The sequence below is a fragment of the Monodelphis domestica genome, chromosome X (assembly GCF_027887165.1).
Source record: "Monodelphis domestica isolate mMonDom1 chromosome X, mMonDom1.pri, whole genome shotgun sequence".
NCBI lineage: Eukaryota > Metazoa > Chordata > Mammalia > Didelphimorphia > Didelphidae > Monodelphis > Monodelphis domestica.
In genome coordinates, this window is record NC_077235.1 from 1,995,001 (window position 1) to 2,007,168 (window position 12,168).

Below are 12,168 nucleotides of genomic sequence, written 5' to 3' on the forward strand. Positions count from 1 at the left end.
ACCCAACCTGGAGTAGATATGTGAAGGGAATGGGTGGGGAGAGCCATCCAAGCAAGGGAAGGGACCTCAGGCTTAGAAAGTTGCTTGGACCTGGGTGGGGAAAGGTAACTGTGGAGGAGGGATGGAACAAGGCCTCGGGCTCTCATGACGCAAGTATCCTTTGGGTGCTACCCTTTTTCCTTTCTCCCATGCCAGCTACCTGGGCAAGGTGGGCTGCCAAAAGCTGCTCAAAGTGTAGTGGGCTCCCCATCACCCGAGGTCTCCAAATAGAGAGGCAGGATGCCTACTTGTCAGAGATGTGGCTGAGGAGTTTCACCAGAGGTCTTGGCAGCCCCAACCCACTCTTGAGTTGCTGTGATGAGAATGGAAGAGAAATTCCTGGGGTCATTTGGCCACCATACTGGGCCAATTCTTTGTATGTGACGGACTTGCTTAAGATTCAGCTTGCCCAAATCCCTCATTTTCAAAGTTTCTCAGAAATCTGGGGCAAAGGAACATGTTGCAAAAGCCTTTGGGAACCAGTGTGGCCAGCCTCTTCCATTGCATAGATGGAGACAAGCAGTCCATGAACAAGTTTGCCTTTGAGAAAGTCTTGCTGGTCCGAGCATGGGGTGCCCTCAGGTTCTCCAAAGCTTGGCTGGGTCCAGCTGACTAAGCTGAAGACGCCTCCAGTTCAGCCCCGCGACTTCACTGTTGCTGTTTGAGAAGCCATCAGGTTCTCTCACGCCTGAGCTTCCCAAGCCAAAGTTAGACAGTCACTTGGAAGAGATGGTGAAGCAATGGAGAGTCCTGGCCAGCTGGGTTGGACCAAATGGTGGCTGCTGACGTCCCCTCAAACTCTTTAATTTAGAGACAAGGCCTCATACCGGAAAAGAATTGAAAGGCTCCCCCCCATTATATCTAGTGATATCTTCCTCTGTAGCCTCCAAAAGACCCCTCAACCCTTTGGGCTCCAATCTGAAAAGCCCACAAAACAGGTTCATCCCCTTGTTCTATGCTCTGGGTGATGTGGGAGACCTGAAGAAGCCTCTAGGCTAGGGCTGCCGAGCAAGCACACAGGGGACGATGATCAAGAACACATCCAGAAATCACTGGGCCTGGAGTCGGAAGGATCCGAGGTCAGCTGCAGCCTCCGACGTGGCCTAACTATGCTCTGGGCCAGCTACATCACCTCTGCCTGCCTGGCCAAAGGCTCCACTGGAGAAGGAAATGGCAAGGCACTCCAGTGTCCTTGCTGAGAAGGCCCGTGGATAGGAAATCGATTGGGCAGGACTGGACAACAAGGATGATCACTGCCAGGGCTCGGGAGCCAACACGAAAGAAGTGGGGCCAAAGAGGGAAGAGAGGAGTCCCAGAGGTGGCAGCCCAGGGGTGGGGAAAGTTTCCAAGTGGGAGGAACAGAAGTAGCAAAGGAGATAAAGTCTGTTCCTACTGGTCTGTCTGGGGTTTAGGGTTCTCGCTGGGAAAAGCAGGAGAGAATGACTAGTTTGTAGCTAATAAGAGAGGACCTACCTACTGACAAGCTTTTAGCCAGGGAGTGACGTGATGGGGCAAAAGACATGTGTGCGAGATGAGTCTTCCTTTATAGACCAGATCATCTGTATGAGAGGAAGGCAGAGAGGTCAGTCAGGAGGAGAACAGCAACAACCCGAATTCCTAGAACACTTGAAGGACTTGACAAACAGGATCTCATTGTATGCCTGTAATGACCCTGGGAGGGAAGGGCTACTATGAAGCCCTGTTTTACAGTTGAGGAAACTGAGGCAGGCAAAAGTTAAGTAGCTAGTGTCTAAGGTCAACTTGGAACTCAGATCTCCTTGGCTCCAGGTCTAGCGCTCTGGGCACTGTGGTGGCTCCCTATTGTCTCTAGGCTAGCCCCAAGGGTTGTGGTTCAGTCAGTAGGGTAAGGATCAGGCCAGGGTGTGGGCAGGGGAGGGCAGTGAGAACAATGGAAAAGCAAGGATGACTGAAGTCATCCTTGAGGAGGAGAATCCTGGTACCCTGATCATAGATGGCAGGAAGAAGTCAGGAGAGGAGCTGGTTTGACAGGAAACATAAGGATGCAACAGCCAAGGTGGATGCAGGTTGGATCGATTGGAAGCCAGTGTGTGCTGAGAGTGGAAAGAACCAGGTGCCCTTTGTTGGTGCCATGATGAATGGAGCTTGGCTGTGGGGGAAGGGCTGAGCCATCCTGTCCAGAAGGAGTCGGGGGTTGGTTTTGAGAGTAGAGGGGAAAGGTCTGGTAAGAAGGGAAGGCCTGGAGGGAGATGCACCCAGATGAATAAGGGAGCAGCGAGGGGTTTCAGAGCCCAGACACGGAGGGTAGAGGGCTCCCCTCCCTCTCTGGATGGGGACAGCAGGACAGTGGAGGGAAGCCAGGCCAGATGGCCCAGATCTTCTTAGGGAAGGACAAAGCCAGGTCACCTGCCAAGAATAAGGGGGCCGTGGATGAAAGCAGAAGAGATTCAGCACAGCCCTTCTGGCAGGCAGCTAGGGAGGGAATCTTCCAGGACTGCCCACCAAACAGCAGGGAGCAAGGAGCCTTAGTCCAGCCCCTTCCTAAGCTACAGATGGAAAAAGTGAGGCCCAGAGAGAGGGAAGGTAACCTGCCTGAGGAAATAGTGAGCCCAATACTCACAGCTAGATGATATCCTGGCTCATGACTTTTTTTAAACCTTTACCTTTTGCCTTATAATCAATACTAGGTATCAGTTCCAAAGCAGAAGAGAGGTAAGGGCGGGGCAGGAGGAGTTCAGTGACTTGCCCAGGGTCACACAGTTAGGAAGTGTCATGCCAGATTTGAACACAGGACCTTCTGACTCCAGGCCTGGCACTCTATCCACTGAGCCATCTAGTTGCCTCTATCCTGGCTCATCCCTCTGAGACCAGCACCATAGCCAGAGCAACCAGAGGGCTTAGGACAGAATCATGAAGCCATGCTGCTGAGAGCCAGGATTCAGAGATGGGCAATGCCAGCCCCAAATTAGAATGCCTTCTCAGGACTACTGCCCCTGGCGTTCTGTGGCTCCCTGGGCTCCTTCTTCTCCAAGGGCCAGAGGCCAGGGATAAGGTGTCTCTCAATGCCTGACTTAGCGTTGATCCTGGGCAAGAGTCCCCAGGGCACTGGGACTTGTTCCTCTCCCAAGAGGTATTCTCTGCCCCTCTGTCACTGTCCTTCTCTGCCCTTGTTCCTCTGTCTGTCTGTCTGTCTCTCTCCTGCAATCCAGGACAAGAAGCAGGGAAGCCCAACCAGTGGAGAGTTCCTGTGACTCTCCCATTCTCGAGCACACGCTGTCCCTCTGACCCCACTAGTCTTTAATTAAGCCTGGGAGTTGTGCAAACATGGTCTCTGCCAACAGCCATAAAGGAGGCAGGCCCACTTGGTGTCAGGTTCTGTTCCAAAGACCGTTGTCAGCCTGGCCTGGCTGTTTGGGAGACCCTCGGGGCCCCAGGGCTCACGCGAAGCTGCTGGCAAACTGGCTGCTGGAGGGTGTTCAGGCATCCCACAGGCTGGGGATTATGCCCGTCTCAGTGCCTTATCCCAGTGTCCCAGAGGCACCTGCCCCCCCCCATCCCCCTGCCCTGGCTTTTCCTTCTGTCTATCAGCATTATGGAAATCGGGTTAGCCCCAAATCACCAGAAGCTCCCCTGGTCTGACACCCTGGAAAGTTTGTCCCCTCCCATCCCCAAATGGAAAGGACCAGTACGGTAAGGCTTGGAGAACCCAGAAACAGGACATTTGGATCCCAAGAGCTAGTCTCATCCAGCCCCATCGTTCCTGAGATGAGGAAGCCGAGGTCCACGTAGACATGGCCCAGGTCTGCTGGTTCCAAATCTAGGTCCTCTGGGAGCACCAAACCACTCTGGGCTCCCAAGTGATGGGAAGGGTCCTGGCTAGATTGCTGCCCATTAGTAGAGGTCCAGCCAGAGAAGGAGAAGGAAAGGACTTGGGGATGAGAGTCCTTCCTTCCCACTCCCAGAGCCAGGTTCTTACTCTGGAGCCTAGGCCTCACAGGGGGCAAAGGGAGGCCTGGGCCAGCACTGCATGTGAGATGCAATCTCATTGGACACCATCAGGACCCTTGTCCACCCCCAATATGCCAATCTTTCTGCCTTCACCACGGAATGCACCAGGGTTGTCCCCTACCTGCAGCTGCCATCCTCTGAGCGGGACACAAGTGCCAAGGAGGAGACTGCAGGGACTTGATTTGGCTTTTTGCAACAGAGATGCTGTAGCTGCCGCCGGTACTTATCCCCCGTGAGAAGGTAGAGCACGGGATCCAGGCAGCTGTTGGCACTGGCCAGTGGGCGGGTCACCTTGTAGGTAATATTGACAATGCCCAGTGTTTGACAGTCTGCCTCCAAGAGGCGGGCCAAGTAGTAGATGGTGCGGGTGATATGGAAGGGCACAAAGCTGACAGCAAAGACTGTCAGAACCACAGCAATGGTGCGCAGGGAGCGGAGGCGGGTGGAGGAGTGGGCAGCACCTGGCGGGGGCCGCCACAGACGCCGGGCCATGAGACCGTAGCACACCAGGATAACCAGAAAGGGGAGGCCAAAGAGCAGAGCCATGACTGCAGAGCTGAAATGGACGTAGTGGTCAAAATACTCAGGTTTTGTGGTATCGTGACACAGGGTGGTGGCACCTCGCGTACTGGTGGTGACAAAGAAGAGGTTGGGCACTAGGCAGACAGCCACGGTCAGCCAGACGGCTAAGCAGATGAGGCTGGCGATGTGCGGGCGGCCCCAGCGGAGTGCCCGCAGTGGGTGGCAGATGCCCAGGTAGCGATGCACACTGATACATGTAAGAAATAAGACGCTGCTGTACAAGTTCCAGTAAAAGAGGAAACGGATAAACTTGCAGAGGCCAGTCCCAAAGGGCCAGTCGTTGCGGGCCGCATAGTAATAGATGAGGGTGGGCAAGGAGAGCACGTAGAGTGTGTCAGACAGTGCCAGATGGAACATGTAGGTGGCCGTGGCGTCCCAGGGGTGAAGGCGGAACAGAAACAGAAACAGGGTAGGGATGTTGAGGGCCAGGCCCAGCACAAAGACCACAGCATAGCTCACAGGAAGCAGGATGAACTTGAATTCCTCGTCAAACCAGCAGTCTACCTCCATGTCGTCACTGCCAGGACCGGGGCCAGGGGATGGGCCAGGAGAGGTGAGCATCAAGGTGTCGAGGTTGGCCATAGCCTAAAGAAATAGACAGTGATTCAAAGGAGGGCACAGCAGTCCCAGAGAGGCCTGGGGCCAAGGAATGCCCTGCTGATTTCCCAAACCTCAGGAAACAGGAAGATAAGGCAAAGGGCCTCAGCCTGGCTCACCTTCCTCCAGGGCAGCAAGAGCAAGGAAAGATGGGGAGGGTGTGCCAGAGGAACTGGTGTCCTATTGAGGCCTCTGCCCTTCAAAGGGGATAAGGACAGCCAGATCGGAATCCAGGATTCTTGACTCCCTGCCAAGAAAAGAGAAGGCGAGGCAGAGTTCACCACTTGTCTCTTAGAAGTTACTCTTCTTCCCAGCCCCAGGTAGACTAGAGCCTGGCTGAGGACTATCTCTGGCTTCCTCCCCACCCTGCTGGCTATCTGTAGTCACAAGGTTAAGCGAAGGGTGGGGGGCTTCGAGGGGGAGTCCTGGGCTCACCCTTACCCAAGGGCCTTGGCACCATTCCTACCTTGTCTCTTGACTGCTGAGGTCAGGGTCCTCTGGCTGTCTCCTCTCTGTGCCAGAGGGCATATCTGTGGGGTGGGGCAGAGGGTGAGGCCTGTTCCTCCTCCCATCTCAACCCATCCCATTCCATCTCATCCTGTCCCATCTCATCTCATCCCATCCCATCCCAGAAGCTCATAGGCTCATGGGATCTGAACATCTAGAACAACCCCCTCTTCATACAGAGGAGGAAACTTGGGAACCAAGGAGGTGAGGTGATTCACCCAGAGCCGCGCAGACACAGTATGCTGCAATGGGTCTCCCAGCTACCCTGCTTCTCTTACAGCCACAGCCCCTGAAACAGGCCTGACTCCCCACAGGCGTTTGGTCCAAGGGCAGGGAAGAGGAGAGAGGATGCCTTCTCTGTCAGCCCCGTGTCCCCTAGCCCAGGGCCCCCAGGAAGCCAAGCCGACTCCAAGGCTACAGGTGGGGAGATAGATAGGGACAGGGGAGGCTCTTGGGGCTGAGAGACACACAGGCTTTTGGGCAAGGAAAGAACAGTGTAGGAATTTGGATCTGGGCCCCAAACCCTTTCCCGACATCTGCCAAACTGGTTGGACAAGCAGGAGGAAGTGGAAGCCTTGTGCCGAGCGGGCCTAGAGCTTGTGAGGTGGCGGGGCCCTTTGGCTCACAAAGACCAACAGAGGAAAAGGCTTCCAGAATTGGGGGCAGCATTGTAATTCCCTCAAAAGGCAATAAATCTGGCCCAAGGGAGCCCTGCTCTTTCCCAGAGGACAAGGCAGAATTCCACTCAGTTGCCTCCTGAGGACAAGGCCAGACTATTCCAGAAATATATCTAGCCCTGGACAGCCATTGCTGAAAGATGAGCCTTTAGCTTCCCACACATACACACACCCACACACCCACTCACTGAACTACAGATTCACAATTCATACTCGAATGCACTCACTCACACATACATGAACATACTTGTATACTCAGTCACACACGTGCACAGACAGCCACATCCAGGACATACAGGCACACATAGCCTCCCAGTCACATGAACATACTGACAGTGGTCATGCAACCCTTCATCCTCATGCCTGCCCACAGACACACACATTCACCCACATAGAGGAGGGCCAAGTTACTGGTCTGACCCAACTCCCCCTGGAGGGAGGCCAGCCAGGAATTGGCCTCCTCCCAGCCTTTTCTCCCTGCCCAGAAGATGGCTGAGAGATTAATTTATCTAATTAACCAGCAAAAACTGGAACTCAGGACATGAACAGGCAGCTTTTGGAAGAAGAAATCAAAGCTATCTGTAGGCATGCTCCAAATCATTGTGGATTTGATGGACACAAATTAAAACGACATTGGGATACCATCTCACACCTATCAGATTGAGGAAAATTACAAATGCTGAAGGGGATATGGAAAAGTGGGAATGCTAATACATTATTGGTGGAACTGTGAACTGATACAACCATGTGTGGAGAGCCATTGGGAATTATGCCCAAAGAGTTATTGAACTGGGGATATACCCTTTGACTCAGCAGTACCACTATTTAGTCTGGTTGATCAGGGGAAAAGGAAAAGAATCCCTATGTTCTCAAATACTGATAGCAGCTCTCTTTGTGGTAGCAAAGAACTGGAAATTGATGGACGCCCATCAACTGCGGACTGGCTGAACAAATTGTGGTCCATGTTGGTGATGGAATACTATTAGGCTATAAGAAATGTTACTTATGTGGCTGAGAATTGACAAGAAGCGCACAAGGGAGTGTTCCTATCCTAAGAAAGAAGTCGAGGGTAGCGTCTGACTTCTGGGAGCCTGACCTACTATTTCAAGTGTGGAGGAGCCCCCACACCCAGAGGGGTGTTAGAAATGACAAAGAGAAGCATTCTGCTGAAGGAAATCTTAAACACGACCAATGTATTAATCCCCTTTGGTGCTCAAAGAGATCTGCAGAAGACGGAAGCAAGGGCAGTAACAGACAACGACTACAAAAGCAAGGCACCATCATCAAAGAATTAGAGCCAGGCCCCAGACTGAGGTGCTTTTCACAGCCATGATTAGGGAGGGAAGCCAAAAAACAACAACAAAGGCAATAGAATGTTTCCATTCCAGAAGATGATAATGTTGCCCATGAACCACCAAGTCAAGGCTATCAGTGAAGAAAAGTCTTTGTGTCCAATATCTCTGAGAAAGCACTCACGTCCCAAGATCTAGAGGAAACTGACAGAAATCCATGAGACTAAAAGTCATTCCCCGATGGAAAAGTGATGAAAGGATAATAAGAAACAAACAATTCTCAAAGGAGGAAGACATGAAGGGGCAGCTCAGTGGATAGAGTACCCGGCCTGGTGGAGTTGGAAGGTCCTGGCTTCCAATCTGGCCTCAGACGCTTCTTAGCCGTGCCACCCTGAGCAAGTCACTCAACCCTGATCGCCTTTGGCCTTAGAACTGCTACTAAGACAGAAGGTAAAGGTTTAAAAAGCTGTTTTTAAAGATGACCTTGAAAACTTTTAGCAGGCAGAAGAAAGAATGCTCCAAGTCTCTAATAAGAGAAACACAAACAGGCCAATTCTAAGGTTTCATTCACCCCATGCCCGGCTGCTGTTGGATCAGCCACAGAAAGGCAAGTCCACTCATGAAGGTTTGGTGGCACTGTCAAGTGGTCAGACGGAGTGAGGCTTTTAAAAAGTAACCAAATGGTCAAATCACTTGAGGTCGAGATCATATACATAGTATTAGTAGCACTTCTTGTGGCAGCAAAGAGCTCAAAACAAAGTAGCTGCCCATTGACCGGAGACAGGTTATCTGAATGGGACAAATTCCAAGAAGCGTGGGAAAACCCACAAGATCTAAGGAAGAGAAACAATGTACCACAGCGGGAGCGGAAAGAAAGTTACCCAAAGCCAAACTCCAAGGGGTTCCCGAGCCTCAGCCCTAGAAAAGAGATATGAAAGTATCTTCAGCCTTGCAGAGGGACAGAATGTTGCCCACGCCACCGGTGGATACCGGACAGAGGCTTTGCTGAACTGTGTCCCTTTGTTACAATTGGTTTGGGGGAGGAGCATCTCTCCAGAAAGGTCTCTGTCAAAGGAGTTATAACAAGTTAAATAATTGCTAATAAAAAATTGAATCTAAGAATAAATAAGAATGAATAAAGCTTCAGTTTGGGCTGGTTTTAAAGGACACTGTTAGGAGGACTCCCGCTTAGCAGAAAGCTAATGGCAATAAAACTGTGCAGGATTAGAAGAGGATCAAAGAATGTCCAGGGTCACTGAACAGTGGGATGGGACTCGGCAGATCTCTCAGGTCTTGCTTGATTTCTGTTTTCTCGGCCAAAGAAATGCTCTTTGGACTTGAAAGGACAGAACAAAAAGAGCTGCCGTCCTAGATAAGTAAGGAGATCGGGGCTGGGGAGGTACAACAAACCGCCCTTCCTGAGCTCAAGTGGCCAGACCCAGGGCCCCTGCTGAAGTAGCAGGTGTGATTGCTGAGTGACTCTCCTAGATCTCTGAAAGCCCCTGGGAAACGGGCAAGGTGCCACAGTAGGCCCAGAGAAAGGCAAATGCCTCCATTTTCAAAGACCAGAATGGAATGAAGCTGGCAAACTGGAGGCCAGTGATCTTGACTTCCATTGCTGGTAAAAAAAAAGAATTGCATGTGTTAAAGAGACAGACCATGAATGCTTTTTAATGCAAATGGAATAGTTATATTTAATAAAGTGCTCTTAAAGAAATGATTAAAAATTAATTGGAAACAAAATAATAATCTGTGAATGTTCTCATTATTGTTCTTTTTTTAAAAAACCCTCACCTTCCATCTTGGAATCAATACAGGCAAAAGAGAGGTAAGGGCTAGGCAGTGGGGGTCAAGTGACTTGTCCAGGGTCACCCAGCTGGGAAGTGTCTGAGGCCAGACTGGAACCCAGGACCTGCCATCTCTGGGCCTGGTTCTCAATCCACTGAGCCACCCAGGTGCCCCCCTGTGAATGTTTTAAAAAGGAAGCAGTGGCCACAAAGAGCGTGACTCCAGCAAGGACGCAGCACTTTGGGCTTCTCAAACGTCATTTCATCCTGTGTGCTGATTATCTTGCCTAATGCATTGACCCAGGACTCTGTTTCTTAGCCCAAACCAGATTGTTTTGATAATCACCACTTTGGATGCAGTTTGAGACCTGGTACCGTAAGGCCGCCTTCTTTTACATTCTTTGCATTAGTTCCCCTGATATTCTTGGCCTTTCGTTCTTCCAGATGAATTGTGTCTGTGTTTTTCTAGCTCTAGGAATAATTAGGGGTATTTTGGTTGGCCCAGCACTGGAGAGGTAAATTAATTTAGGCAGGACTGTCATTTTTCTTAGATCAGCTGGGCCTCTCCGGGAGCCGGGAGCATTTCCTCAGTTGGTTGTATGTGTGTGAAAAGTGTTTTATGGCCGTGTTCATATAGTGGCTGGGTTTGTTTTGGAGGTTACACTCCCAGGTATTTCATATGGTCTACAGTTATTTTCAACATAATGTCTCTTGCTGTTGGACTTGTTAGTGGGCAACAGAAACGCTGATGATTTCTGTGGGCTTATTTTGTATCCTGCCACCTTGCCCAAGTTGTTCATTGTTTCTATTAGTTTTCTGGTTGACTCTCGGAGTTCTCTGTGTATGCCATCATATCTACAAAGGGCAGTAACTTTGTTTCTTCATTGCCTATTCTAATTCCTTCCGTTTCCTTTTCTGCTCTTATTGCTACAGCAAATAGCTTTTCTAGTACAATATTAAACAGTAGCGATTATAATGGGCATCTTTGCTTCCTCTCTGACCAAGTTGGGAAGGCTCTTTTGGCCTGCCCACGGTTTTAGATAGCCGCCCTTTGTCACTTTAAGGGAAGCTCCATTTATCCCTGTGTTTTTATAAGGAATGGCAGTGTATTCTGGGAAAAGCCTTTTCTGCCTCCTTTTCTATTTTGTTAACTGTTGCTAAATTCTCATCGTGGTTACGACCTTATAATACAGTTTGATATCTGGGAGTGATGTGAGCTCTTCATTTTCTACCTTTTCTCACACGTTCCCTTGCTTCTATACCTTTTGTTCCTCCAGCTGAACCGTTCTTACTTGATCTTTGAAGAGTAGCCCCTTAGAAATCTGATGAGCATACCACGAAACCTACAGATTCATTTTGGAGTTACAGCCATTTTGCTTACATTTTGAATGGTCCAACCATGAACAATGTCATCCACCCAATGACTAGTCTTTGTTTCCGTAGAGTGTTCCGCTTGAGTATGTCTTGGTAGATTGGTTCCGAGGGACTCTATATTTTCCCTTTCTCTAGTTTCCTCTGGGTTTTTGGTTCTTGTCCCCAACCCCGGCCCTTGTACTGGGGGACTACAATGTATGTACTGACACTCCCTCCGATACCCTAACCTCCCAGTTCCTCAGCTCACTGATTTCCCGTGATCTACTTATCCACCTCCCCCCATTTCAGCTACACACAGAGATAGACATACCCTGGAGCTTGTTCCACATCTCTGTTAATGAACTGTGAAATGCCCATATCTGATCACAGTCTGCTGTCATCTTCTCTCTCCCTCTGCTGTACAACTCTGAACCCTGTTCTTTGTCCTCACCATGACTTGCAATCCCTCTACTCCCTCAGATCTTTCTCAGGTCATCCCCTCGCACTGACTGCATGCATTCTCCTTCATTCCCCATCTTAACCCCTTGGGGAATCAGTTCAACTCTATCCTAGCCTCCTCTTTTGAATCCTTTGCCCCCTTTCTCTATCACTGATCTTGCCTTACATACTCCCACCCTCCCCTGCCTTTGCTCCCGCTCATGCTGTTGAACAAAGCTGGAGAGAATCACAAGAACTGTGCCGACGGGGTCCACGATCCAAATTAGATTCCACAATCTCAACTGGACCCTCTCCATGGCAAGGTAATCCTTTTACACTTCTCTAATCATTTCCCTATTCCACTCACCACAGTACTCTTTCCCAACATTTCCCTCCTTCCTCAAACCTCCTATGCCTCCCCGGCCACCAAGAACTGAGAAACATTGCAGCTGTTCAGTGAGAGTAGCCCTCTCTGCCCTGTTCTTCATCTCACCCTTGTCACATGAGAGGAGGTGGCCCTTCTCCTTGACAAGGCAGAATCCCATTCCACTCCATCTTCTCCAGAAGATTGCCTCTTCTGTCACATCCACTCTCACTAGTCTTTCATCTCTTCCTATCTACTGGTTGCTTCCCTACTGCCAATAAACATTCCCATCCTCAGAAAACCCTTCCTTGGTCCACCCATCCTTAGTGGATATCATCTTATATCCTTCCTCCCTTTAATGGCTAAATTCCTGGAGAGGGCTTTCTACTTTTGTGCCTGTACTTCCTTGTCTCTTGATTCCTTCTTAACTCTCAGTACTCCAGCTTGAAACTGCTTTCTACGAAGTTGCCCGCCCCTTCATCTCAATCATCAAATCGAAGGACCTTTTCTCAGGCTTCATCCTTCTCCATCTCTCTGTAGCTTTT

At 50.3% G+C, this 12,168-nt stretch overlaps 1 protein-coding gene across 1 annotated transcript; it reads right to left on the bottom strand.

Annotated features, from left to right (window-relative positions):
* Positions 1 to 4,096: 4,096 nt before the first annotated feature.
* Positions 4,097 to 5,212, bottom strand: P2RY4 (pyrimidinergic receptor P2Y4). Its single transcript, XM_001362878.4, has one exon. It carries the CDS (start codon positions 5,188 to 5,190, stop codon positions 4,144 to 4,146), a length of 1,047 nt encoding a protein of 348 aa, XP_001362915.1. The 5' UTR covers positions 5,191 to 5,212; the 3' UTR covers positions 4,097 to 4,143.
* Between the last annotated feature and the right edge of the window lie 6,956 nt (positions 5,213 to 12,168).

What these genes read in the sequence shown, in the direction of transcription:
- P2RY4 (XM_001362878.4), bottom strand. Translation starts at nt 5,190, where the DNA reads ATGGCCAACCTCGACACCTTGATGCTCACCTCTCCTGGCCCATCCCCT.